Source organism: Aphidius gifuensis, linkage group LG2, assembly GCF_014905175.1.
Source record: "Aphidius gifuensis isolate YNYX2018 linkage group LG2, ASM1490517v1, whole genome shotgun sequence".
In the NCBI taxonomy this organism is placed as follows: Eukaryota; Metazoa; Arthropoda; class Insecta; order Hymenoptera; family Braconidae; genus Aphidius; species Aphidius gifuensis.
In genome coordinates this window covers 27,112,223-27,139,151 of record NC_057789.1, presented here as the reverse complement: position 1 = coordinate 27,139,151, position 26,929 = coordinate 27,112,223, and the positions used below count along the sequence as shown (strand labels likewise).

General features: G+C 25.6%; 1 protein-coding gene across 2 annotated transcripts in view; it reads right to left on the bottom strand.

Annotated features, from left to right (window-relative positions):
* Positions 1-26,929, bottom strand: part of LOC122849979 (semaphorin-5A) — a 48,120-nt gene that overhangs the window by 12,790 nt on the left and 8,401 nt on the right. For both annotated transcript variants that reach the window (XM_044148928.1, XM_044148929.1), the window contains exons 2-3: positions 15,248-15,349; positions 944-1,043 (exon numbers count right to left, since the gene is read on the bottom strand). In XM_044148928.1, the coding sequence (XP_044004863.1) occupies positions 944-1,043; positions 15,248-15,332 (185 nt within the window). In that variant the 5' untranslated portion in view covers positions 15,333-15,349. The remainder of the gene's footprint in view (positions 1-943; positions 1,044-15,247; positions 15,350-26,929) is intronic.

Below are 26,929 nucleotides of genomic sequence, written 5' to 3'. Positions count from 1 at the left end.
ATCATTTCCGTTCAAATACATTTGGCCTCATATATTTTCATTTCCATTTATACACACACATAAACATAGATATAATATTATATTATCATACTGAGCTTTAATCGACACGTTCGTGCTTTAACTACTGGCGTTATTGCAATATAACTATTACTGTATAAATTTACTTGATGGGTTCAACGTTCGCCCCATTGTTGAAACAAAAAAAAAAAAATTGCTGATACTGAGTGTGCCAGGGAGACAAAGTTCTGCGATATGGGAATTCCAGCATAGAATTGTGTTATAGGATAAAGTTTTATGTTCTTTTTTTTAGTGGATATTTTCTTTTTTTTTTTTTTAAATGTCTATGCTAAAGAAAGGGAAATAGCAAACACTGTGATTACAGGAAAATATATTTGTTTTTATAAATAAATAAATAGTCAATGATAATAGACGATGATTCAAGAGATTATACAACTGAATATCCGGGTTGCAATATTTTGCATTAAAAAATTATAATTTAAATATAAAAAAAAAAACGCAACTCAAATTGTTTTAATGATTTATGTAAATAATTTTAATTATATTCTTGAGAAATTAATTGAAAAGTTTATGTGATTTAAAATTGATTCAAGAGTTAATTTTAATAATTAAAAAAGCAAAAAAACATAGTGTAATTTGGAGTTGAGTGACTAATCATAAAGTTTTACAAAAAAAGCTTTCAAACTAAGTGTTATGTTTGTATTAAATTCTTGGTAAATTTCCAAAAATAATTGCAAATGTTTTTGAAGAATAATATTTAGCAGGAAACTCGGTGTTGCTACGATTAAATCAGAAAAAAGTTGAAAGAAATAACAGTAATTTATCAAAAAAAAAAATAAAATAAAAACTAGCTACAAAGTATGTTGGTTGTTATTATTTTTACTTTGATTAATTTATTAATTTATTAAAATTCATGTTTAATTACCTTGCACCAACAATGACCTGCTGTCTTGCAACATCAAATAATAATTGTGAATACGTTGTGACTCCTTCACTTGTAAATAGACTACTTTTTTCAATGAGATCTGTAACAAAAAAATAAATAATTTATATTTAAAAAATGTACTATTTTTGTGAACATTATCAACGTTTAAATTTTTTACTTGACGAATTTGAAAATCAAGCCTCTGGTTATAACCAATATATAACATTTTAATATTTATTTGTAATAAAAAAGCTATCATCATTACAATCATGAAAAACCGTTAAAAATTGAAAAGGAAAAAAAAATTAAATCAGAACAATAAATATTCACTTATTTTTTTATAAAAACCCACAGGACATAAAACTGGATCTCTCGGTAGTCACATTCCTCAGTCTCGATTTACCACCGATAGTATTTCTTTGCATACGAATAAAGTACATCAGGATAAAAATGAGCAAAAGAAAGTACATGAAAAAGATAAACAAAAGAAACCAACACCAAAAGAAAAAAATATATATATAAAAAATAAAAAGTTTTAAAAAAAAAAAAATAAAGATAGGATGGTAAAAAAGGTAGAGTGTATATTCCTCATCTTGACCCTGAAATCCTGAATAATATCTTCGAGTTTTAATTTTTTTTTTATTTTAAAATTATGCCTGATCCAGTATGTATAGCATGTATAGTTGTAAGTTCTTGTTTAGCTTTTATGTCCTTATTTTTTTTGATAAACAATATTTTTCTTTGCAGTAATAATATTATACAAGTAATACAAAATGTTGCTTCAATATTTGAGTGTTTAAATGTGCTTACACATACAAGTTCATCACACGTTTGAATATATATTTAATCTTTTACACCACAAGCTCATTTTGAAGATTATTATTATCAAATAGGTATACGTAAAATGTCGATGAGCAGGAAAAAGATGCTGAAGAAGATGTGATGAGAAGAAATTAAAGGACAGAAGAAAGTACATGGTATATATATAATAGAGAAACATATACAACATTAACAGAAGACACCGTAACGAGTCTCATAAAGTAACCTTCGATTCTTCGTTGTCTCATGTTGAATGGTTAAAAAAAAAAAAAGCTCAAACGCATCCATACATGCTTGGCACGTATCAATTCGCTAGCTAACGACCGACGCGTCTGTTTTTTTCTTTTCCACTACTACTACTTTGTTTTATTTTATTTTATTTTTTTTTGTTCACATGTACAAAGATCTATGGCCTTACAACAAATCCATTCTCGATTTAATTTGATACTGCATTGCGCAAGACATCTCTTGTTTTTGTTTCAATATTTTTTTTTCTTACAGGGGCAACTTTTGTAATGTCAAGTCTATGTGCATGCATGTGCAGTTGTTGTATTTATCTTTTTTAGAAAATATTATATACTGGTTTGTGAGGAATTTTATGCCGACTAAAGAGGAATTAATTAAAACAGTTCTTTGTATTTTTTAATTTTCTTATCGACAGTATTTTTTTTTTGTTAGTCAATATATATTTTCATTTTATTATTTGATTAATAAGTTGACACTAGTCGAAGGTAATACAATTTTGTTCTACTTTTAATTATTTATACAAGTAGAAAATTTAAATACGTCAGTTTAATATGAAATATCAACAAAAGATATTACATAATTAGGATTAAGTAAATATATAAATTATGCTTGGTATTCAGATAAAACAGCTGACGTCATTTTCATTACTGCATAACGCAATAATATTATGCAAATAAGGAAAATAAACATTTCAAATAGAAGAATATATTTATTGATAAAAAAAAAATATGCGAGAATTTGAATACTATGTAGCATTGAGATAAATCTCGAGTGTAAATTGCAAAAAAAAAATTATAAATAAATGTTTTTTGTAGCTTGAGTCAAAATAACTTGTCAGTGCTATAAAATCTGATCGAAAGGAATTTATTAATGATTTTTTTTAGACACTAATTAGAGCTCAATATAAGAATTAAATTCGTTAATCAAAATGATCGAACGACAGCTGCTTGTCTTTGCCTTTTTTTATCTCAAAAAAATGTACATGTATATTATTTTGTTGTCAAAAAAATAAATAAAAAAATTTGGCAAAGATACATCTTTAATCTACTTTCACATTTTTAAAAAAATATTTAATTTTCTTTTCAATATTATTTATCAATTCAATAATAAAATTAATTTTTAGTTTTTATTTATTTTTTTGACTACCTGATAATTTCAAATATGATCGATAGAGCCACAAATACATGCTGATAATCAAGGTGCATTATAATCAGTCAATGTCCAATATACACACACATGAAAATAAAATATTGCACAAGTAGAATATTAAATCTATAAAAATCACTAAAACTCTAATCTTATTAATTTTTTTTTTTTATTATTTCTAAACGAATTATAATACACAATCGGTTTTATTACTTTTCAAAGAAAATAAACATCAAAGTCGTTTTGTAGTTGAAATCCGGATCAACTATATATAAGTACTTTAAATAAGCCAAAGAAATAAAAAATTAAAATATAAAATAACGTAAAGCTTGGGCTTAAATTGAAATAAAATAAAACTGACTTAATACACTTGAGACCACCTTGGTTGTTATCCTATGCTAATACAGAGAATTGCGGTATACAAATACTTTTTTTTTTTTTTGGCAAATTTTTTATAAATATAACATCTGCTTCCATGTAGAGTCTAAAATAATACCAACTTGCAATAAATTTCCAGCAAAAAAAAAAAAAAAATAGTCAACATTTTATTGCGCGCATTTTATTCACACCATTTCACTGGTTGGATATATTTTTTTTCGATCAAGTTGTCAAGAAGACAGTAACAACTTTTGTAATAAAAAAAATTTCATATATTTCGATTGACATTTTTTTTTTATGAAGAAATAAAAAAGAAACAAAATTTTATATTACATCTAAATTTGAAAAACTAAATTTTCTATTTGTTATATAAAAAATATAATATTTTTATTAAAAATAATATAATTAGTTTAATTTAAATGTAAATAATTTAGATGTTGATGAATAAACTGGGAAATTAAGTTGTACGTATATCATTTTAGTATTTATTTTGTGTTATATGAATATAAAGGGTCTTGGAGGGTTTAAACAAGATAAATAAACTTGAATGTTAAATTTATATATACAGTGGTTTAGACGAATAGATATATATGCACACTTGTGTCTGTAAATTTTATTTGAATAGAGTCAAAATTTAATCTAATCCAAGTTAAATTTCCTAGAAAGTGGATATGCTTCGTCAGACAAACTGGCATTGCTACAAAGACAATTCGTTGGATCTTTGTAGCTATCAAAAGTGCTGGAGTCTTTTTATAATCTCATCAAAATATACAATGTGTATATAAAAATCCACAAGCATACTTAAACTAACTTTGAGGCTATATCATATACACCTTTTGAAGTGTCAACTTATATTATTTATCTTTATTTATTTTGTAAAATATATAATAATATTTTTTAAACTGGTGCAAAGACATTTTTGACAGACGCACTGATTACACACGCCAATGTGTTGTGTGTCAAAAATAACTTGTGCATATACGAGATTTAAATTTAAAGAAAAAAAAAATCTACAAACAGCTGGACTGGGTTAGCGGCAGCTCAAGAAAAAAATTTGTTAAAATGAAGATGCAGATGTGAAATTGACGTAAGTACTAATGAAAAAATAAAAAAAAAAATAGATCGAGTATTATGCGTAAGATTACAAGATTTAAGCTGGGTTTTGAAAAGAATTAAAAAATTGAAATTCAGATCTCTCTGTAACTAAATATATATACTGACAAAAAATGAAGAAAAAAATTTAAATGATGATCTCGGGTTACAAATTTCATGGCTTCGATGGTGTACTCAAAATTTTAAAAAATCGTTGACATATACTGTGATTCTAAGAATACCTTTTTATATATTTATGACATTCGATGGTTTTAATGTGCGGCATCACCAAAGATAATATCTTGTATTGGCTACATACCATCCATACATATATAAAATATAAACTTTCACGGAAACAAAACACTTGTGTCCTTGACGACCAAGATACTACAATTTCACGGTTATACACATTTAAGTCACGCTATTTAAAATTTGTCTAAATCACTTTTACCCGCATTTTGTAAATCTTTTCATTTTTCACATAATTATATAATTTATCATTAAATAACTAATTATTCAAGTGTAATCATAAACCAAGAGAAAGTAATTTAATTATTTATGTTTCAAAAAAAATAAAAAACATTTTAGAATTTTTCACATGCATTCTCTCATAACAACATGAAGAGAAATATATTATTTTTGCATTTTTTTATAATTCAGACATTAAATATAAATTATCAAAAAAAAAAAAAAAAAAAATTATTTTTATATTCAAAGGCATTATTTGTAAAATAAAATTGGTGTATAAAAATGATCACACAGAGCGCGTTAAATTCGTAGCAATTTATACATCATCAAAAGTGCAAGAAAAAAAAAGAAAAAAAAATGAATAAAGATACACAAGAAGAGGTGATAACGTATGTGACTATGTAGATATTTGAATCCTGAATCGGGTGAACGCAATCACGTTGTAAAAATAAAGCAAAATAAAAAATAAAAAAAAAGCTGAATGGTTCAAAAGAGAGTAAATGGTGAAGAGAGGATCTGACATCGTCTACTGCGGCAAGGACGTAGAGGCCGAAGTTGCCAGCTTTCCTGGTCGATCGACTACCCTTTTTTTTATTTATTTTTTTATATTCTTTATATATATAATAGTTTTTTTTTTTTTATTCTTTTAGCTTCAAATTTTATCTTGGTTGTGGTTTTTTTTTTTATGTTGAAAACTCGCGCGATCTGCCTGCGGCCCACAACTTCTCATTCGCTTCGTGTTGGTTGCACGCAACCATACATGCAATATAAAAATGTATATACTTGAGATATAGAAGCACCTCTCAGTTGATTATTTCTGTTTTGTGTCTTTTATTCATTCGCCTGGAGAGTATATTTTCAACGATACGAAAGTAGCCAGAATGGAGAAGTATATATAAGTATGCGGTGGAGGCTCCAGTTAGCATAACCTGATCTTACTTGGAGTATATACCCTGTGGCCAACACACTACTTCTCGTCGTTGCCGTTTGCCTTGCCTTGCCAACCAACTTAACTCAAAACCCGAACAAGAATAAGAAAAAATAAAGAAAGTTTAAGAGAAAAAAATTAAAAAAATAAAAATGTAGATTGATGGCCGCGTAATGGAAGACTTGTCCTTCTTCTTCTTCTATATATTTTTACTCCAACTTCTCTCTTATTACTCTTCTAACTCGCAAGGATGGTCATAAAAAAAAATAAAAAAAATGCAAAACTCTGAACATGAAAATCAACTGCAGGCTTAAACTTTTTTTATATTTTATTTTTATTGCAATATTTATATCAAAAATTATTTTTTTTTTTTATTTTGAAATTATGTTTGCATGAATATACTAATCATCAATATGTAAATTCACATTATATAGTAACGAATCTAATAAAACATCTCAACTAGTTATGAATAAATTTTTCATCAACTATAGTTTGACTTAATCCCTACGTTGAAATATTAGTCTTGACATTTTTAGAAGCAAAAAAATAATAATTAAAAAAAGATCAAAAAAATATATAGGTATATATATTTTGTGGTGAAATAATTACTAAACCTGTCTGGATGATCAAAAAAGGATACGGTGCTCATTGTGACCTCGAACTGTCAACTCAACTCATTATTACCATGTTACAATAAAAGCAACAAAAAAGACAAATATCATATTGGGTCTATACAACTATTTCGAATCCTATCATCCGCGAATTTACGTTTAGTTTAAAAATCGAACCCAAAGATTCTCAGAAATTAAAATAAAAAAAAATGTCTATCATCTCTTGCCTCTTGGTAATAGTAAGACTTGATGAAAATCAACGATCCGTTTCGTGGAACATCGATGCTTGACATACAACTCGAGATAAAATAAATTCTACTGGACAAAAAAGAGTAGAATCGAAAGCCAGTATTGCCAACCGGAAAAACATGGCAAAAAAATTTTTTAGTATTGAAAAATACTTGGCGACGGGAAGTAAGAATAAAGAATAAATATAAAAAAAAATAATCTTGATACGTGAAACGACAGAGTTTTCATTGATCTCAATAAAAAAAAAAAAAAACTCTTTCACAGTGAGAGGTGATTGATCGTTTATCTCATAAACACGCAAGCTAAAATTTTTAATATTTATACCACTGTTTCAGCTTATTTTATTACATATCATTTTGTGGTTTTGAATTCATGGATATATTCACCGCACTTATCTTTCAAATACAATAAAAATTTTATATATAATCATTGGAAAAATTTGATTATATTCATTTGAAAAAATTCTGTAATGATAACATCGTTCGATTCGAATTTTAGCTTACTTATACTTAAAAAAATAAATGTTGAAGAATATAAACAAGAAAATATATGCATAAAATTTGTCTCTTAAAAAATATTGCGTGACATTAAAGTGTATTAGGTCAGCGGCCTCAGCTTTTTTTTTTTTTTTTTCAATATCGTTTGCACATCACTTCAGAATATATTTTATTTTATTAAAATATATTTTTCAAGTTGGTAAGCCTATCTCGAATGCGTGACGCTAATGATCAGCTTTGCATTTGCAGCTCATCCATATATTTTATTATTGTTATTAATATTATTATCCTACCAATTATTTAACCACCATCGATGAAAAATAATTTATTTTATTTTTAATATAATAAATTTGAATCTAATTTTTTTTTCCAGCTTGGTTATTTAAATTGTGTAAAGAGATGTAGAATGAGATGCTGTTGTAAACAAAACTCGTTTAATTTTTCCCTTCAGGGAATTGGATAACAAAGCCTACGGTGTATTAATCTTTTATAATTTAGATGAAGTAGTTTTGTAATTTCCATAGATATAAATGTAAATTGCACTGATTGCATCTCAACATATACAGTGTAATTAAAATGTGTAATCATGTTTTAATTGTAAGCATATATGCGTAAAAGTTTTAATTAAATTTGTACAGCAAATTTTCAAAGAATTGCAGTAATTCAGAAAATTGATATGACTTCCTAATTTGGCGAAAAAACACATACGCACAATGACAATATATTTTTTTCTTTAAATTAGCACAAAAGTAGCACAAATGCATTCATGCGTTTCTTTTTATATATTCAACTTTCAAAGAAACGACCTTGGACGACTTTATTTTCAAAAAAAAATAATAAATATAAAAAATTTTTTTTTGCATTTATAAAATGGAAGGCAAATACAATAGGATATGATAATTGAAGTTGATAGATTACAAGACAATTTACAAATGTGAAAATAATCAAATAAATTCCGGAAATAAAATATCAGCTTGTTTGTTTGAACAAAAAAAAATCAAGATTAATTATTTCAAAGTAGAAAAGAACGAAAAAAAAAATCATAAATTGTATTGAAATTATTTTTTCTTATTTTACATTGTCGACTACGATTGAGTGTATATAATAAAATTGATGTCCTTGAATCGACATTTAATACTTCTTGCCGATGTACTCTCAGTGGCATCGAATGGCGCGACAAATCTGCCCCCACGTTTTATATCCGTCTCGCCACTTGTCCAACAAAAAAAAAAAAAAAACCGCCCGCATCTCAATCACATTGACCATCTCTCTTTCCAACCCTTCACTTTTTTTTTTTTTTTTTCCAATTGCTATACATAATCTCCCACTAAAACCCCCTATCACTTTACCTACTCCCTTCCTCCCGATTCTCAATTCCGTAAATGGTGCGCACTGTTGAAACTCACCGGATTGTGCCTACCACGTTGAATCGTAACACGTTCACATTTCAGTCAATTCAACATTCGGATCTACAGCAAGGGTCGAAGACCTGCTCAACAGCAAAGACCTGACTGGTGTTTACAAAAAAACAAATAAATAAAACAAGCCAAACATACACTTCAAAAATGCATTACACGTATACATCATAAATATTTTTCAATGAAATTCTCGTCAACTTGAACTTGTTTATTTTTTTGTTCAATTTTTATGATCAATTCAATTTTATATGGAAAAATTATTATATATATTTTGTTTATTTCTTTTTTAAAAAACGATAAACAATATAATATTTTTTACTGAAAATATAATTTCTGCATCATAAAATTAAATACTTGTTTTGTAAAATTTCGATAATACAGGTATAGAAATTATAATTTGATGTTTTTTTGGTTCAAAAGAAAGTAATGATGATAGAAATAAGAGATGAAAGAATATAATAAAATAGAAGATAAGATGATGGCAAGGCGCCACCTGGATGATCCAAGAGCGCGGTTAGATTGACGCGATAATTGGAAGAGATAATTGCTGGGATTCTGGGCATCTTTCTGTTGATATCATGTGAGAACTTGCTTCAATATTCTCAGAATAAAAATAATGAAATTGAAATTAAAAAAAAAAAAAAGAAACTTTCAGATTTGCTTTTTAGTGATAAAAATGAAATAAAATTTAGGAAGTTTTTTTTGTGTATTCATAAATGATTGGATTATTTGACGCGATAATTGGAATCGTTTAAATTAATTTCTCCTTTTTTTTTTCGGAGATATTCTTAATTGGTGTTTTTAAATTTCTGGAGGATATGAAAATACGCGTTAGCGAATATTTTTTTTTTTTTGTAAAATATCGGTAGAATCAAAGCAAATTTTAGTTGATGATGTGCAAATTAATGCCATTGACCTTGCTGTCAACTTTCCACGTGTAGCTGACACGCGTTTATAATATGCCTCGAAGATATATATTTATTTTTTATATTTATTTTGCAATTGGTGCGTTCATACCCTGAGGAATTGTTTCTTTATTCACCGACTGGCGCCTCGAAGGATTCTCAGAGGTATCACAACACTGGATCAATATAATTGGATCGATTAATTAATGTGGCTCAATTGAGAACCACTGTAACTCGAGTGGAAAAAATAAAAGTGAATAAAATATATATATGAATATAAGATTGCACTTATAAAATAACAACCTCCAACAATTTTCTTGCAATAAAATATGATATTTTTTTTCCTTTTCATTTTGGGTAATAAAATTCACATGAAAAATATAAACCTAGTTTTTTTTATGATGTGAAAATAAACATTATATTAAAAAAATAAAAATATTAAGATATTATTGTTGTGCTTTTTTTTCCATAAAGATAAAAAATAATTATATAATTTTTGTGTTGAAAAAAAAAATCTCGGTTTGACTTGGCTCATTTATTTGTTTGTATTTTTTTTTTTTAAATATAATTCTTTGGACAATTAAGACACGCCCTTTATATAAATTTGAGTAAATTTTTAGTTGCATCTGAGAGCATGTTTCAACACCCACTGGGTAGCTATAAAGTTATTTAAAAATACGAAAAAAAAAAAATATAAGAATGTAAGAAGTTAAGCTATATTTGAAAAATTTAAAATTAAATTTATTTTTTATATATTTAAATCGACCACCAAAGGAAAACCGAAAAGTTGCACTTTTGTGATAATTTATTTCGTACACACACTCAACTAAAGATATATATTATTTTTTTTTTCGTTTCACCAAATTTTTTTTATTTTTTTTTTTTCATTATATCGCAAAGGAGTTAAACGAGTTTTATTATTATTTTTTTTAAATTTTATTTTACTCCAGTTGCATGTTCAAAAAGAGTGAAAAAATCAATACAAAATGATAAAAAAAAAAAATTACTTTTACATTTTTTTTAGTAATATATCCGAGGGTTGATTTAACGGTAATTTTATAGCCTTGACATTGCCAAGAGAATGCTATCGAATATTGCAACGTGACGTAAAAAATAAAAAAATAAAAAAATAATTCACAATTTGGACTTGGGTAAGAAAAACATTCACGTAAAATGATAAAACTTCAATTTGTTTTTTAAAAAACTACGAAAAATATTATCACAGGAAGGAACAGAACTTATATGAAAAAAATATTGATTAAAATTTATTGGAACGGATGATGATTTCTAATAGACGTGGGTAGCAGTGTATTTTATCGATATCTCTAACATCCCAACCGATTTGTAAATAAAACGTTTCAATGTACGATCATTTCACCTACACACTAAACTTATTTTTATATCATAAAATTTCATCGTGTTATTAAATCATAATTATTTATATCTAATTTTGATTTAAATTGATAATAAAACAGCAATAAAATTAAAAAACAAACTCCAAGAAAAACAATAAAATTATTAATGATTTTGTCTCAATATCTCATTGATGCTTTTATTGCATTATCAATGATCAATTCCGCCGATGCAATAAAATCTGACCTCTACAAATTTTAAACAAATTGAATTTTCATTTTGTCAATGCTGTAAAAATCACATAATTTTTCAAGATTGAGATATGATAGATAGAATAACATATAACCAAGATCATAAAATTGTAATTTGTACCTGCAGGGCATAGAATACCAATAAATATATTGAAGAAATTTAAAATACTTTTACAGTATCTACAAGTAGCGCCTAATAATTTATTTATATTTTCAAAAAAACCAATCAAAATTTTATTAATATTGACACATTTTCTTGAATATAACAACAACACACGAGACAAACAGAAGTTGTGCAATAATGTTGAGATCATTGGACCCAAGTTTCATATCCACAAATGAAAAATTATAATATATGCATATATAATTTACAACTGGACTGTAAGATTTACAGCCATGTTGCTTGTAAGCTGTGTCCTGATGTGATTTTCACATAAACACAGTACCATCAAACAAATATACACACATTTATAATTTTTTTTTTTTCCTCAAGTATTTGTTAGTATGTTCATATACATATAAATATTATTTGCCACACCCTTACGACAACGAATTGTCCTAAGATTGGATTTTAAAATGAGTCGACTAAAATTTTCTTTCCATTTCTCTAATTGCAAACGTGCTGTCATGTAAAACCAGTAGACATAATTTTTCCAAGAATGAAAAATTTAACTACACTGAAATAACAAGATACTGAAAAAAAATATATTATAAAAAAGGGTAATAAGTATCTTAGTGAAACTATGAGAAATAAATGAATAAAAAAATCATGAAAATCATATGGTATGCTTGACACAGTTGAATTCTATTTTCTGTATGTAATGATCTGCTTGATGTCAATATTTTCCGAGTGGTAGCGTTACAGCAATATGCACTCTTCTCATGAATATTCCTTGAGGGAAAATATATTTTTATTTTAGTAATATATGTGTGTACAAGTGAGCGCGCTTTTGAGCCCGATTACATATGCACAGTATGTGGTAAAAACACAACAGTATAATATTATATATACTCAAGTTTTTTACAAACCGTATACTCGTGTTGATCTTTTAAGAAAACACATTGACCGGTAGCTTTTCGATATACAATATTCACCTATCTGTAACCTCTATTTTTACTTAGTTCAATATTTTTTTTTTTATTTTTTTTTTATATACTTGCTTTTGTCTCTTTTATATTCATGCCTGTCAAATTTATCGACAATGCCAATCATAAAATGTAAATTATTGTATAACGGTTTTTGAATATAAAAAATTGCAACAATTTCTTATTTGAAAATATTTGTTACTTTTATTAAATTAAAAAAATACTATGTATATATTGAGAGAGAAAATTTAATGATTTTTTATTGTAAAGTTAAATTTTATAATTATATATAAGTAAACAAAAAGGCAATAAATAATTTTTTGAAAATTTTATAATTGTTGTTAAGTAAATCATCTTGTGCATACAATTTTGTTGTCATAAAAATTGTAGAAAAAAAAAAAAGAGATTAAATTAAATAAGTTAATTAAATTTTATTTATTTTTTAAAAGTCTTGTAATGACAAGAGAAGTAGTTGAGTTTGTGATAGTTGTGTATATATAATTACCGCCAGTGGAAAATATTTCTACAACTTTGTCGCCACATTATGGACACATGGTATTTTAATGTTATAATCATTCTTGAAGATTTTGTAATTATCTAGTTATAAATTAGCCAAGTACACGCTGTAATATATTTTATTACAAAAAAAAAAACAATGTCAATTTGCCTCATTTTATGCTGAAAACTTTTTATTCATTCAGTTATTCGGTGGAAAAAAAATAGAAATAATTGAAATTAAATTTTAAAACTTTCAGGACAATTATATTTTAGTGTTGTTTAAATACTCGAATCATATTTTCATGAAAATTTTATTTAGAAAAAATATATTTTTGATTTACACTGTGGTAAAATCTTCATAAAAAAAAATGCAATTGTGTCTCTTGTAAAATAAAAAAAGAAAACAATGACTGGTTAACAAAATTGATCGATAAGTGTGATGGTAACAAGACGTTGTGATCAATTGAGGACATTCAGTATAGATTAGCAATATTGCATGATCATAATCATTGTCGAGATCTTTGGCCCAGTGACCAATCGAGAGATTCAATACGGAAGTATACACATAAAATGAACAAGACGACTTTCAATATTTCTTAATAATATTAAAAAATAAAAACAACAAACGGTATATAAAATGATCACCACAACACTGGACAATTTTTAATAACATTCGATTTAGAACATGGAGCATTTGATAGAAAGGACAATAGACGTGACCTGGGGAACTCGATTGACTATATCAATGATCAGTATCGATTGCAACTACGTCACGCTGTCAAGATGTATCTGTATTTGTACATTATCAACGATAAATTATAATAAAAGATATATGTATATAAAAAGAGGTTAGAGATTATTTTGGTTTTTTTTTTTTATAAATAAATAGCATTTAAATCTTTAAATTGACCTAATCTCATAGAAAGATATCGTTTTGTTGCAGAAAAAAAATATATAATAGTAATAATTGAACAAGACAAATTATCTTTGAATAACTGTTTAGGTGAACTAGAACTTTACGAGGTTATTGAATATATTTATATATAATTCGTCAAAATAAAAATTAACAAAATTTTATTTTTTGTTGTTAGAAAGTCACATGATACATACTCGTATTTTTAATATTTTTATTTTTAATATTTATACTTTCTCTGATGATACAGTTTATGAAATAAAATTTTTTTAATTAAATACCAGAATAATGATGAAGTTATATAGGTATTTATTTACTTTTTTTGTTGGATATTTTTTTATCAACTTTCAGTTGAAATTGATAATAGTTTAATGTGATTTTTCAACATGTGTGCCAATTATATATAATATATTGCATTAATTTGAAAATATAAATAAATAAAATACATAAGGTACCAGTGGTTTATGGGATAACGACAAAATAGTTGAATGTAAAAAATAAATTATTGTAAAAAAAATAAATAAATAAAAAAGTATATTATTAATTCAAACATGTTCGTTTGGCTTTCACCGGTAAAATCATTCTCGCATAAAATCGTAAATTATATAAAATAATGTGTGCGATGCTGTGCGTGAAATAGAAAAAAAAATAAATAAAAATAAAAATATATAGATTGTGCACCCTGTGGTGGTAAATTGCTAGGGGGAGTGAATTTAATTTTCAATAGAAAATATAAAACGGTAAACTTAAAACGAAAGAAAAAAAAAGTCTTAACCTTCACTTAGAAAAAATCATGAACATTTCAATTGTTTTTCGAAATTTGATTAACAAAAAAAAAAAGCTACTTTATTATTCATTCGAACGATATATATTCAAATTATTACCGGAAATGAAAAAGAAGAAAAAAAAAGAAAAGTTTCTTCATGTCCTTCACAACGATGTCATGTAAATTTCTAATCAGTTCACAGTCTCCGCCCATTGATATGCCTTGGGCAAATAATGCGAATGAATAAATACCAAATTTCCATGATTCCGTGAGAGCGATTTCAATTCGTAGCACATCACATTGAATTTCCATTCGAAAGATATTTATGAAGAAGAAAAAAAAGCAAAAAAAACGAGGATGCAGTTTAAAGCTTTCCTAGTGAATAACCGGTCCTGTTCAAAAAGTAGAACACAGAACTTATACCGCAATGTAAAAAGAAAATGAAAAGGACATTTTTAACAACGAACATTTTCTACATACTCACGCACTTGTATGAAATTTATATACACGCATATAAAACAAGGAAGTTACACAACAAGACCATCAATAAAAAAATGAAAAAAAAAAAATCCGACCAACAAAAAAGAATTAATATAACATTTAAAAAAAAATATATTTATGATTAATGGTGACACACATCTAATTATGTTGCACTTGAAAAATTACTATTGAAAACTTACCTTCATATGAAATATGACGAAAATCCCCCGTGGCAAATGTCGATGAAAGTGTTTGCATGACCATGATGATAAAAAATAGCGCCATTGTAATTTTATTTAAATCTGTAACAGATAATTAAAATAAATGATTAGTAAAATTAAATATTAATTTTTTTTTAATTTTATTTTGGTAATATACATTAACAGAGAGACAGCTACTCATCGATTTGCAATTAGTCATGCAAGATAAGATCACAACTGAAAGTGTGATTATGATTGATTAACATTTATTTATTTTTTTATATTCTCATTGACTCATCAGTGTGGTATAAATATTTATAAATTTTTATATTTAATACATGCGATAAAATAATAATCACCCGAGGCAAAATATTCAAAAATTTTTATCATAACCTATAAGGACAGATACGTATATAATAGTGGGCATTATTTTTAAATCGAACGGTTTTAACAACATAAACTGACACACATCTTGATAAAAAAAAAAATCAAGATGAACACACAAAAACGACTTTTTAAATTTTGCCACCTTTTTTGGACAACTCATACTTGTATATATATGACTTGGCTAAAATTTTATACAGAGTATTTACACACCAAACGGTAATCAACTGACTTTTAAATGACAGTATACAAAATATATTTATATAATTATAAAATGCTACTTCAAAAAATACTGTTCATCCTCTCCCTGTATATAATTATAAATATTTTTTTTTTTTTTTTAAATTAATAATTTGGTTATTCTTGTAGCAAAAATTTTTAATTACCTATCAAACAAGTTTTAATCATTAATAACATAACCACTGAATACGCCCATCTGGTGTAAAGATAACTCAATAAACAAATTATACTAAATATATTTATTGAGTTATAAATTTATTACCAAAGTTTGTATAATTACATGTACTAAAAAGAAAAAAAAAAAAATATGAAGAAGAGTTTATAAAAATAAATTTATTATTGAAATATACTATTTGAAATTTTATATATTTCTTTTAGATTTTTTTCAGTGAATAAACTGTATAAAAATATATTAAAAAAAATTTTATATAAACTATTTTTTTCTTCCTGAATTTTCACGTTTAATATTAAAGTTATCAAAAGATTAAAGAGATGAGATTTGTATATTGCAAAAAATAAAAAATAGATAAATCAAAAGTCTTTCGTCTTGTTGTCGTCGTCGTCGTCGTCGTTGCAATATTAAGTTCAGTGACCCGAGTCACTAGTGTACCTGCGGCTATCTATATCCTTACTGGGATGTACTTGCAGACATTTTTATGTCGGAAAGGCCAAGACATGGATGACAGGTGGATGGCAATTTTCTCTCAATGCTCCAAGCACAGAAGTATATTTTCTTCTTTATTATATTCTGTTTTTTTTTTTCCTGTCGAGTCAATTGTTTTTCAAGGTTTCAGTAGTTTAAAGCCATTTGTTCAGACGACGACCTGTATTTTCCTTTTTGTTTTTTTATTTATCATAAATGGCTTCTGTATTTTTTTTTTTTTTTTACTATTTGCAATGAAATTCTATGAATAGATTGGGCACCATGTGGTCTCAAAACTCTGCCTATTTCCGATTGCAACGTGTGAGGGATACATGAATTTTCTAAATTCAATTTAAATAGCTTATACTTGAAATTTATATTTATACACACACAGATTCCCGGTTTATATATTTTAATTTTGTTTAAAACTCCAAGAACGTTTGTACCTATATTTATTTTTTATTTATATTTTAAAACATTGTGGTGGTCCCTGGTGATTATTATTTTTTCTATTTTTTATTATTTCATAAATTGCCAATCATATGAATTTTACTAACGTGGGCGAATTCTCTCAAACTTGTTTACTCCATTATATGTAAAAGCTATTATTTTTATTTTAAATTTATTATTATTTTAAAGGTCAAAATATAATTATACAAAAACAAACAATATTATTAAATAATTTAAAATTAAAAAAAATAATTTTACAAGTTGATTTATATTATTTAACAAATATATTTATAAAAAAATTCATACGAGCTTTAATTTTTAATAATTTTTCATTTTAAAAAAAAAAAAAGGGTTAACTATAAATTAAAAAAAAATAAATAAAACAATTCTCAGAGATCGAGCTACAAATCAATTGAAGCATAAATTAAAAAATTAATAAAAAAAAAAAATGGATAAAAAATGAAGAAATTACAAGTCTCAAAACTATAATTTATCATAATCCAAAAATTACCAAGAACGAAGGTGTTCGATCATCTTTTCACATGACCACTTGAGGCCTTAAAAATATTATATTTATAAAACCAAGTTTAAAAAGTCATGCTTTAGACGGAAGCGCGATAAGCCAATGAAGATTTTAATAACATACAAAATGCCACACCTCTGTTTTAACCATAAATAAGAAGCTTGCAACCGTTATATATTTTGTTATCAGTATTCGACCCTATCCCAAGTTATCGTTTGCTCTTGCAAGATACACACACAACCACGTGTGTTTTATCTATTTATAAAAAAAAATAAATAAAGAGTACTATATGTAGTGTATATTTAAAAATTATATTTAAACAAGATTTTAAATAGTTATAAGTTAAAAAAAAAAAAAACAAAAAACTTGGCTTAAAGCCAATTCAGAGCTTTTATTAAAAAAAAAAATAATTAAATTTACTAATCAAGTTGTGCCATTGATGTATTTAAATATCAACCTTGAGAATAATTAATTTTTACTTAATTTTTAATTATTCTATAAATTTTATTTATTTATTTTTAAATAACATAAACAACGTGCTGAAATTTACCAATTAACAAATTTATTTAGTATGACGAGTGTTTTAAAAATTGCGATAGTTAAAACAAGCATTTGTAGGCGTGTTGTCTTGAATTTCAAAACACCATATACATACAAGCTGGACATAATAATTACGCTTGTAAAAAAAACAAGCAAATAAAAGAGAAAAAAATAATATTAAAAAAAAAAAAATAGTTTTGATGCTGTCAAGAGTGTATTTGTAACGGTATGAATAAAATATTTTCATTGAATGATCGGGTAACATTTAAAATCCTATTGCATTATTTTATTATTATTATTATTTATATCTAGTTGATTGAGATCATTCACGCCTCGACCAGGTGGCATATAAATAAAAAAAATAAAATGATTACATGAAAATATAACCGTTCTAAATAGAGGCATATGATTATTCGCTCTGCTAATTGAAGGCTGACTATTTTTTTTAATTGACAGTTGAGCAAGATTGTCTCGTGTTACATTGCTTATTCATTCAGAATTATTTTCTCTTTTAATTTTTATTTTTACAAGACACTAAAGATGACAAGAACTAAAAAAGTAAAATTATTTTCTATTGTTGTATATATTATTACAACATGTATTATTTTTTGTGGGTGCTATTCTCATTTGTATTTATTTATTTTATAAATAAATATATGCACAAGACAACGACTCATCGTATACGAATTTTTTTTTTTTTTTATAATACAAAGTTTTGTATAATATCAGACATGAATGACAATAGATTGTGGGTGGTTGTATATTTGTCAGGATTGTTGACAACACAAGCGAATAGACAGTGCAATGAAAGATAATTTTGCAACACACATCAGACCTTGACTGATGATGAAGACTAAAATTTTTTTAAGTTTTTTATTTCTCTCCATTAGTCATGATTTAATATAAAAATAAAAAAATTAAAATTTCATCATCAAAATAATAAATTGATTAACATTATATTATTTTGAATTTTTAATAATTTATATTGTTGTAAAATTTAATTTCCATAAACTTGTCTGACCATATATTTTTGTATCTACTTAAAATTTTTTTTCAATTTATATTTTGCATTTTTAGTGGGTCAAGAATACTATTATTATATTATTCATGTTTTTTTTTTTTTATTGGAGCAAAAATTGGAGAATATATATTTTCAAAAATACGCCTTCGTGTGATATAACTAAACGAGAAGTTGTTTGTTGTTGTAAATGCGAGGGAAAGGTATATTAAATTTATTTATTTTTATTATGACATTGTAGGCAATCTGCATCATTGGTAGTGCGTTGATGTATGAATAAATATGAAAAATAAAAAAGGAAAAACAAAATTCTGCATTGAGTTTTGAGAAATTTATACAAAAAAAATTTTGGCCCACCTCGTCAGCTTACATCTTGGGACACACGCGTCCACCCACGTAATGAGAAAAAAAAAAACATGAAGAAGAAGATAAAATAAATGAAATAAAGAGACAAGATAAAAGGAAGAAGCCATGTGTGTCTGAAAAAATATACATAAACATACTGTATAGGCAAATTCATGTCGAATTATATGTGGGCGTTTTCTAAGGATCACGTAAACACATCATTTAATGCAGGAAAAAAAAATCTGAGGTTATTTTTTCTTTTCACTAAAACGACATACAGAAATTCAATTCTACCTTGGGTCACGCTATCAAATAATTCATCTAATAAGAAAGAAAAAAAAAAAACACACTGTGAGTAATAATTAATTTAAAAAAACTTCTGATAAAAAATTTTTTGTATATTTTTTTGTTGATTAGTTTTGCTGACGAATGGTCATTAAACAAGTATTAAATATTATTTGAAAAACATATCAGTATGATCAGATTGATATATAAATATCAAGTTACAAAAATAAATCAACATCTCACGTATATTTATATCAGACTATTTAAAAAATAACGTGACAAAAAATTGGACTACCAGGTCATTGTGTCCAAAACGAGGTCAAAAGTTTCGATTGATCATTCGATTTAACAAAACATCTGCGGTGAATAAAAATAGAATTGATTCAATGATAAACCCACATGCAAACTATTATATTTAAATAGTCTTATGTATTTTTAAATGAAAATAAATAAAATAAACAATGACAGCCGATGCGGAAGTGCAGAGCCTATCAACTGTCGATGAAATAATAGAAATCATATGAGATCTGTATGGAAATAAAAAATAGAAAAAAAAAATATTAGAAATAGTTATATTGACAGACAGGATGTGTCACAAATAAACAGGAAAGGGTTGGACACGTGACAAGAAAAATAATAAAAAAAAATATTATTTAAAAAAAAAAAAAAATATATGCAGAGCATTGCAGCTAAAATGGTAATGAGGCAGTGTGTTCCCGTTGCACGACGAGGCGTCAATTCTGTCATATTTTTACTGCATAATACGAGATATTAATTCAAGCTGAGAAAAGAAAAAAGGTTTGTTTCAAATTTCTATATATGAATTTTATATATATTTTTTTTACGTCTGTTTATTTTTTAAAGAGACGAGAGTAAAATGCTTTTGAGGTCGTATAAAGGTGTCATATTCTTGGATATACCCGGGAGATATAACACTCTACAATTCGTTGGGTATTTACACATAACATTGACACGTATGTACCTCAAGTAAAATTAAAACGAAAAAATAATCTTGCGCCATGCTGGCTGTGTTTTTAGTCCTAAAAAAATTATTGTTATGTTGTCAACGACCTACATTGTTTATTTATCAAAAAAAAATATGAGTCAGTGATTATTTTTGGAAAATAGTTGAATAAAACAATGAATATTAAATGCAATAATTGCTCGAAATTGTAAAAATTAATAATATTTCATTTTTTATTACTTTTTTTTTATTTTATTACTTGGTAAAATTGTTATTTATTTTTTTTTTTTAAAGACTAAACGACTTGAGACACTTGACAAAAACAGCTGGCGATTTATCAGCGTGCGAATATTTCTCACCTAGTTTTTTCTAAGTGTTAATTAAATTCGCGTTAAGTAGGATTACACTCGAAGAATTTTTTATTTTTTTTTTTATACTACGTCTGGAGTAATATCTGTCGTTTACATTCTTTGTCAATTTACACTGTATATAAACTATCTCATCTTGCATACAAATGTCCTAACAAGTATTTTAATTTATTTACGTCTCGTGAAAATTAAATATTTAAATGAAAAAAAATTTAATTTAACGAAAAAATAATAGTTGAAGTTAGGGGATATAGTCAAGTTGATGTTTTAAAAATAAAAAAAAAGTGTAAGATGTAAATTTCATCAGAGCAAAGACTGTGTATATGTTGTGAAAAAAAAAAAAAAAGCACGTTGATATGAACTGAATATGTTGTCGTTAATGTCGATGAAAAAATAAAAAATATAAATGATATTAAAACGATTTTCTTAATAAGGTTCTGAAGATGAAGAGAAATCGATAACGGTAATAAAATTCTGATTACCAATTTGAAAAAAAAAAAAAATTTAAAAATTGCAAAATATGGTGTTTAATTTTTATAATTAATCACACACAATTTTTCATTAAATATATTATTAATGATACAATTTTATCTTCTTTTTTTTTCAATATAAATATTTTGTAATTACGTTTTTTTTAATCATCAAATGTATGACAATTACTACAGGTGCAGAATAATAATTTCGTTAAGCTAAAAATTATAAAAAATTGGTCTTCATTTTATTGAGTGCGTAATTACTTGTCATGATAAATAAGAAAAAAAAAATATTAAAATTTATTTGTTAGTCAAATTTTAGCAACATTTAAAAATATATTTTTTTTTTTTGTGTCTTGTCTGAAGGGCCCCTGAAGACGTAACAGGGCGTGCCAGTAAAGGGTAAACATGAGTCGACTAAAAATACAATAACGAAAAAAAAAAAAAAATATATATAAAAAGAAGCAAAAATAATACGAGAATAATAAACTATGGACAAAAAAAATATATAAAATAAAAATAAATTTTTCGTGGTATATATTCAAAGTGTTTAAAAAGCAAACAAAGGGTCGGTTTTATAAAAGCGATTTTATAAAACTATAAAACACCGAGTTTGAATAAAATTCGACAATTTTATAACACAAAAATTTTCATAATAAAATAATAATCCTTAAAAGTAGTTTAAAATTTTTTTTTGCAAACCGGTAAATTGAAACTTTCTCAATAAAATTAAATTTTAATAATAATTTTTTTATTCAAATTTATATATATAAATAATATTACTGGTAAAATAAGATAAAAAGAAAATTTTTTTTTTAACGACAAGATGAAGAAATAAATATTTTAAATGATTATAATATTTAAAAAAAAAATATATACAACTGTTGAAAAACAATTCAATTTAATATTAGATCATTGACCTTTTGAAGAAAAAAAAAAAATTCCAATGACAAAATGATTAATTATACTTGAAGCAAATATATATTCATGACGTCTTTTTGAGTGTTTTACATTTGGTGACGATTAATTGATTGTACGGGTGGCAAGATGCCGAAGGGCAAGGTGAAAGACAAAACTATTTATTTATAAAATATACTCTGCTCATGAATTAAAACCATAAACTAAATAAAACTCGCGAGAATTAATCGACTTTATTTGTGGCGGCAAATTTCTGTGATCAATTGATCAGACACAATTTAAAAATAATAAATAAGATTTTATATTTATTAGATACTTTTTTTCGTATATTAATTGACACGAATGATGATGAAAAATTAAAATAAAATTTTATATGATAATAATTTATGATATTTGTATTATTTTTTTTTTTCTAAATAATAAAGTAAAAGCTTTTTTTTGCTTTTTAACAAAAGACATGGTTCAACCATCACAATAAATATCACTTGAATATTACCTTTAGACTTTATTTAATTTTTCAAAGCTTTCAGAAACTTTTTGCAAAGCATGCAAATATTATCTTGAATTAATAATAAAATAAAATATTTTCCTTGCAATTTAAACAAGTTGCGGGTTGAAGAAAAAATAATATATATTGATGAAGATAGGTAGATTTTGTTATCCTGTTTTTTTTTTTTTATTAATAAACAGGATGTAATCTCAATTTTTCACACTCGATTAATTCAACTTGTTAACGTACATATCACTCATCGACTAATTTACCAACCTCCGTAAATCTCAGTGTATGTTTTAAGAGAAAAAAAAAATTATACCAATTTGCCTGTATGAATTTATTTCTCATGAAGTTTGACTTTATATGTACGTACGTGCTCGCGAAACTCGAGATGATTACTTAGAAGAGAATACATATAACCTCATCGCCCTCGAGATGAAAAAAAAAATTAAATAAAAAAAAAAAAATACATATAAACACAAGTTAAAATTTATTTTCAAAGTCTTTTTGTCTTTTTTTTTTTTCTTTTGAAATCTTGGGTAAGAGATATATAAGTCTTGAAATAAGCAAGCTTTAAATAAAATTAAAAAAAAAAATTTAAGACGTACACAAAGTTAATAAATATAATTTAAAAAAAAGGGCCACAGAGTTTTCATTTATTTATTTTTTTTCCTTTTTCTATATACTATTTTAGCCCCAATATAGCGTCATATGAGTGAAGACTTATGTTCTTTATGCACCTCAGGGTGTGGCAGAGTATATAGCACAAAGGTCTACTCATTTTTGCGTCAACTTCAATGCGATTTATCACGCCTGCGCACAAGATGACTGCATCAGCTTCTATATCTTTTTTATTTTATTTCATCTTAGTTTTATTCATCTTCAACATATGAAGAAGGCTTTTATTTTATTTTATTTTTTTTCAACACGATATATGCACGCGTGGATTGCATCGTTTGTCCACCATGTGCGACCAGAGAAATTTTATGACCACACTACTTGATGGCCGTACATGGTGTTCACCATCCAGGAAAATATATATAAACTCAAAACTTTCTAAGGATGATTAAAAATCAAAGATCACAGTATAACAAAAAATTGAATAAAAAAAATACTCTTTTTTATGACTCCTTGGTAATCTATGTTATGATTACTTGTTTATTTTTTTTTTTATAATTTTTTTTATGTGAATTTTTTATTGTAGAATTGTAAATGATAAATGCGTATACAGTATTCAACTCACACTCGACCTAAAAATCTCATTCGTCATATTTAAAATAAAACACTAGATCGTTATTTTTTATTTTTTTTCTGAAAATGTTTATGTTAGTTGATGATGAGCAATGGACTCAACACGTTGTTGTTTCCTCATGATGACAACCGACATGACGAGAGAAATTATTAATTTTTCTTAAAATGGAAAAATAACATAGTTGAAGTGAAAAGATCATATCAGTCCAGTGAATGCTATATATATATTTTTTTTTTTTACTACGATATCTTTTTTTTCATTTAGTTTTTTGAAAAATTAATCAGGGAAAAGTTGAATTGTTTATTCATTTATTTTTGTTGAGCGGTAATTTAGTCACTGTCGCATGTATTTATTACCTTGGGTGTTACTGATCAACAAGCGAGCATTGGTCATTCATTTTCACGTCCAAGAGGGTAAAAATAAAAAATAAAAATTGTCAGTTACAATAAATGACTTTCGAGTCAGACTGAGATGTCCTGACACATTTGTGTAAATCTGGGATTACTTTTTCTAATTAATAATAGTCAAAAACTTTTTTAGCGGTTCTCTGACTATTTTCGAATTTTTTTAAGGACCAAAGTTGCACTTTGATGTATTCTAGATTGACCTAAGGGACATTTAACCAGATGTTATATTTTATTTTATTTTTTTAACAACCGCCAGACACTCCCCATGGTGAAAAAAGATATTCACCGAATGAATTCAAACGAAAAACCAATCCAAATAATATTTCGAAAAATTTACCGGTCATGTCTTCAAGCCACATGGATATAAGATGTGTAGAAATAAAAAAAAATGATGATAAAAGGCTGACCCCAAGGGTCAATAGATATCACATGTCACCAGACTATTCAATGATTAATAAATTAAATTATTATATAAACTGTAAATTTATATGAAATCTAAAGTTTTTTATTTTCAATTTATTTATCATTTTAAAATATAAAAATAGTCATTTATATCAAATCAAAATAGACAATATAATATCTTGTATCACAAATTGAAATATAATATTATTGCAATTTTATATTTAACCACAATAAATATAAAAAAAAAAATAAAATAGAAAATAAAATATCTATTGAAATGATTTAAAAAATAAAAAAATACTTGAAAACTTTCGTTAAGTATTTTGAACTTTAAAATAAAAAAAAAAAAAAAAACATTTTATAAACTGTTATTTTAGAAAAAACTAAATCAGTAAATTTTTATTTTGTAAAGTTAAATTAAAGTTATGGAATATGCCAATTGGCTATAAGTAATCAGTTTGTTGAAAATTACTATTCACATTTGTTAAAGTGTTAACACACGATAAAATAAGTTGGTAACAAAGTTATAATTTTTGACTCGTGACTCAAGTATATCTTGATATTTTAGCTTCACGACCTTTTGCACTAAACAATTTATAATCTCAACATAAACATTTTCCTTTATTTCCATATTTAAATTGTTTATCATGTATTTTTTTTTTACTTTTTAATTTCACACATGTATATGAAAATACGTTAATATATTTACTGTGCTTCTTCATAACCACACTTCGACATAAATATTATATTTGTACGCATACACGCGGATAAACTCCGACTTTATCTGTGACTCAGTAGCAGCCTTGTTAATATTATTATTACTATTATTATTTTTTCCATAAAACGTGATTTTTAAGTAAGCATCGAATGCGCATTATTGCTAATAATTCAACAACACGACATTCTTCAACAACTCATTATATATTGCAAGGAATTTTGAAAAAATAATTTGTCATCGAGCAAATAAATTAAATTTAAAAACAACTAAACGCAAAAAATAATCATTTAAAAATTAATATAAAAATATAAATGACGAGATATGTACATACTTGATTAAAAAATGTGTAACTTGATCGCTGAGGAATTTTTTTTTTTGAAGGACTTAATTTCCGGTGGTGAAGTTGAAGAGCCGCGCAATCGAATCGCATCACAATTTGATGGTCCGATATATACGCGACAGAATATTGTTGACTGCGGTTGGTCAGCAAAAGAGACAGACACCTTCTCGAATAACGTGCATGCAGTCTTTGTTTTTTTATTTTTTTTTGGCTTTTATCATGTGTGTAATGTGTACTCCTATATTCACTACAACTACACACGTATACAATCAACTGCAGAATATCATGATGAAACCCTTTTTCTGTTTTTTTATTATTTGTCTTTTAAATCTCTTGTAGTATATTTATTTTATTTATTTTTTTTCCTCACTATTTACCATGATGAATATTTAAATTAATGCCGTTACAATGGTCATTTTATTTTTTGCATGTCGATGGTGTACCAAGTAAATGAAAGGAACCACAAATTTATTCGTGATGGGAGGTCTAACGAGTGGATCAATGCACTTTCAAATCATTTTGTTTTTTTTTCTCGATTAATTAATATAAAAAAAAAATATTTATCAAGCTAAATTAATTATTTTTTAAATTATTTTTTTGTATAATAATTTTTAATTAATATGCGTTTATATTTAATTTTTAATTATTTATTGGCAAATGATGTGTAAAAAAAAAATAAAAATAATGCTTTGCCAACGACGAGAATTTTTTTGAGAATTGTCTGAGCGTATATCTATTTGCTCTACAAATTTAAGAAATATCTACTGATCCGTTTTCTTTAGAAAAATTTTTATTTTTTAAATAAAAACTTAAAAATAAAATTTAACTGAAAAATAAAAATTTCCAGAAGACCGATGGCAGTTGTCGTTAATATATATAATAGAATTATAAAATTATAAAATAATAATATTATATTTTT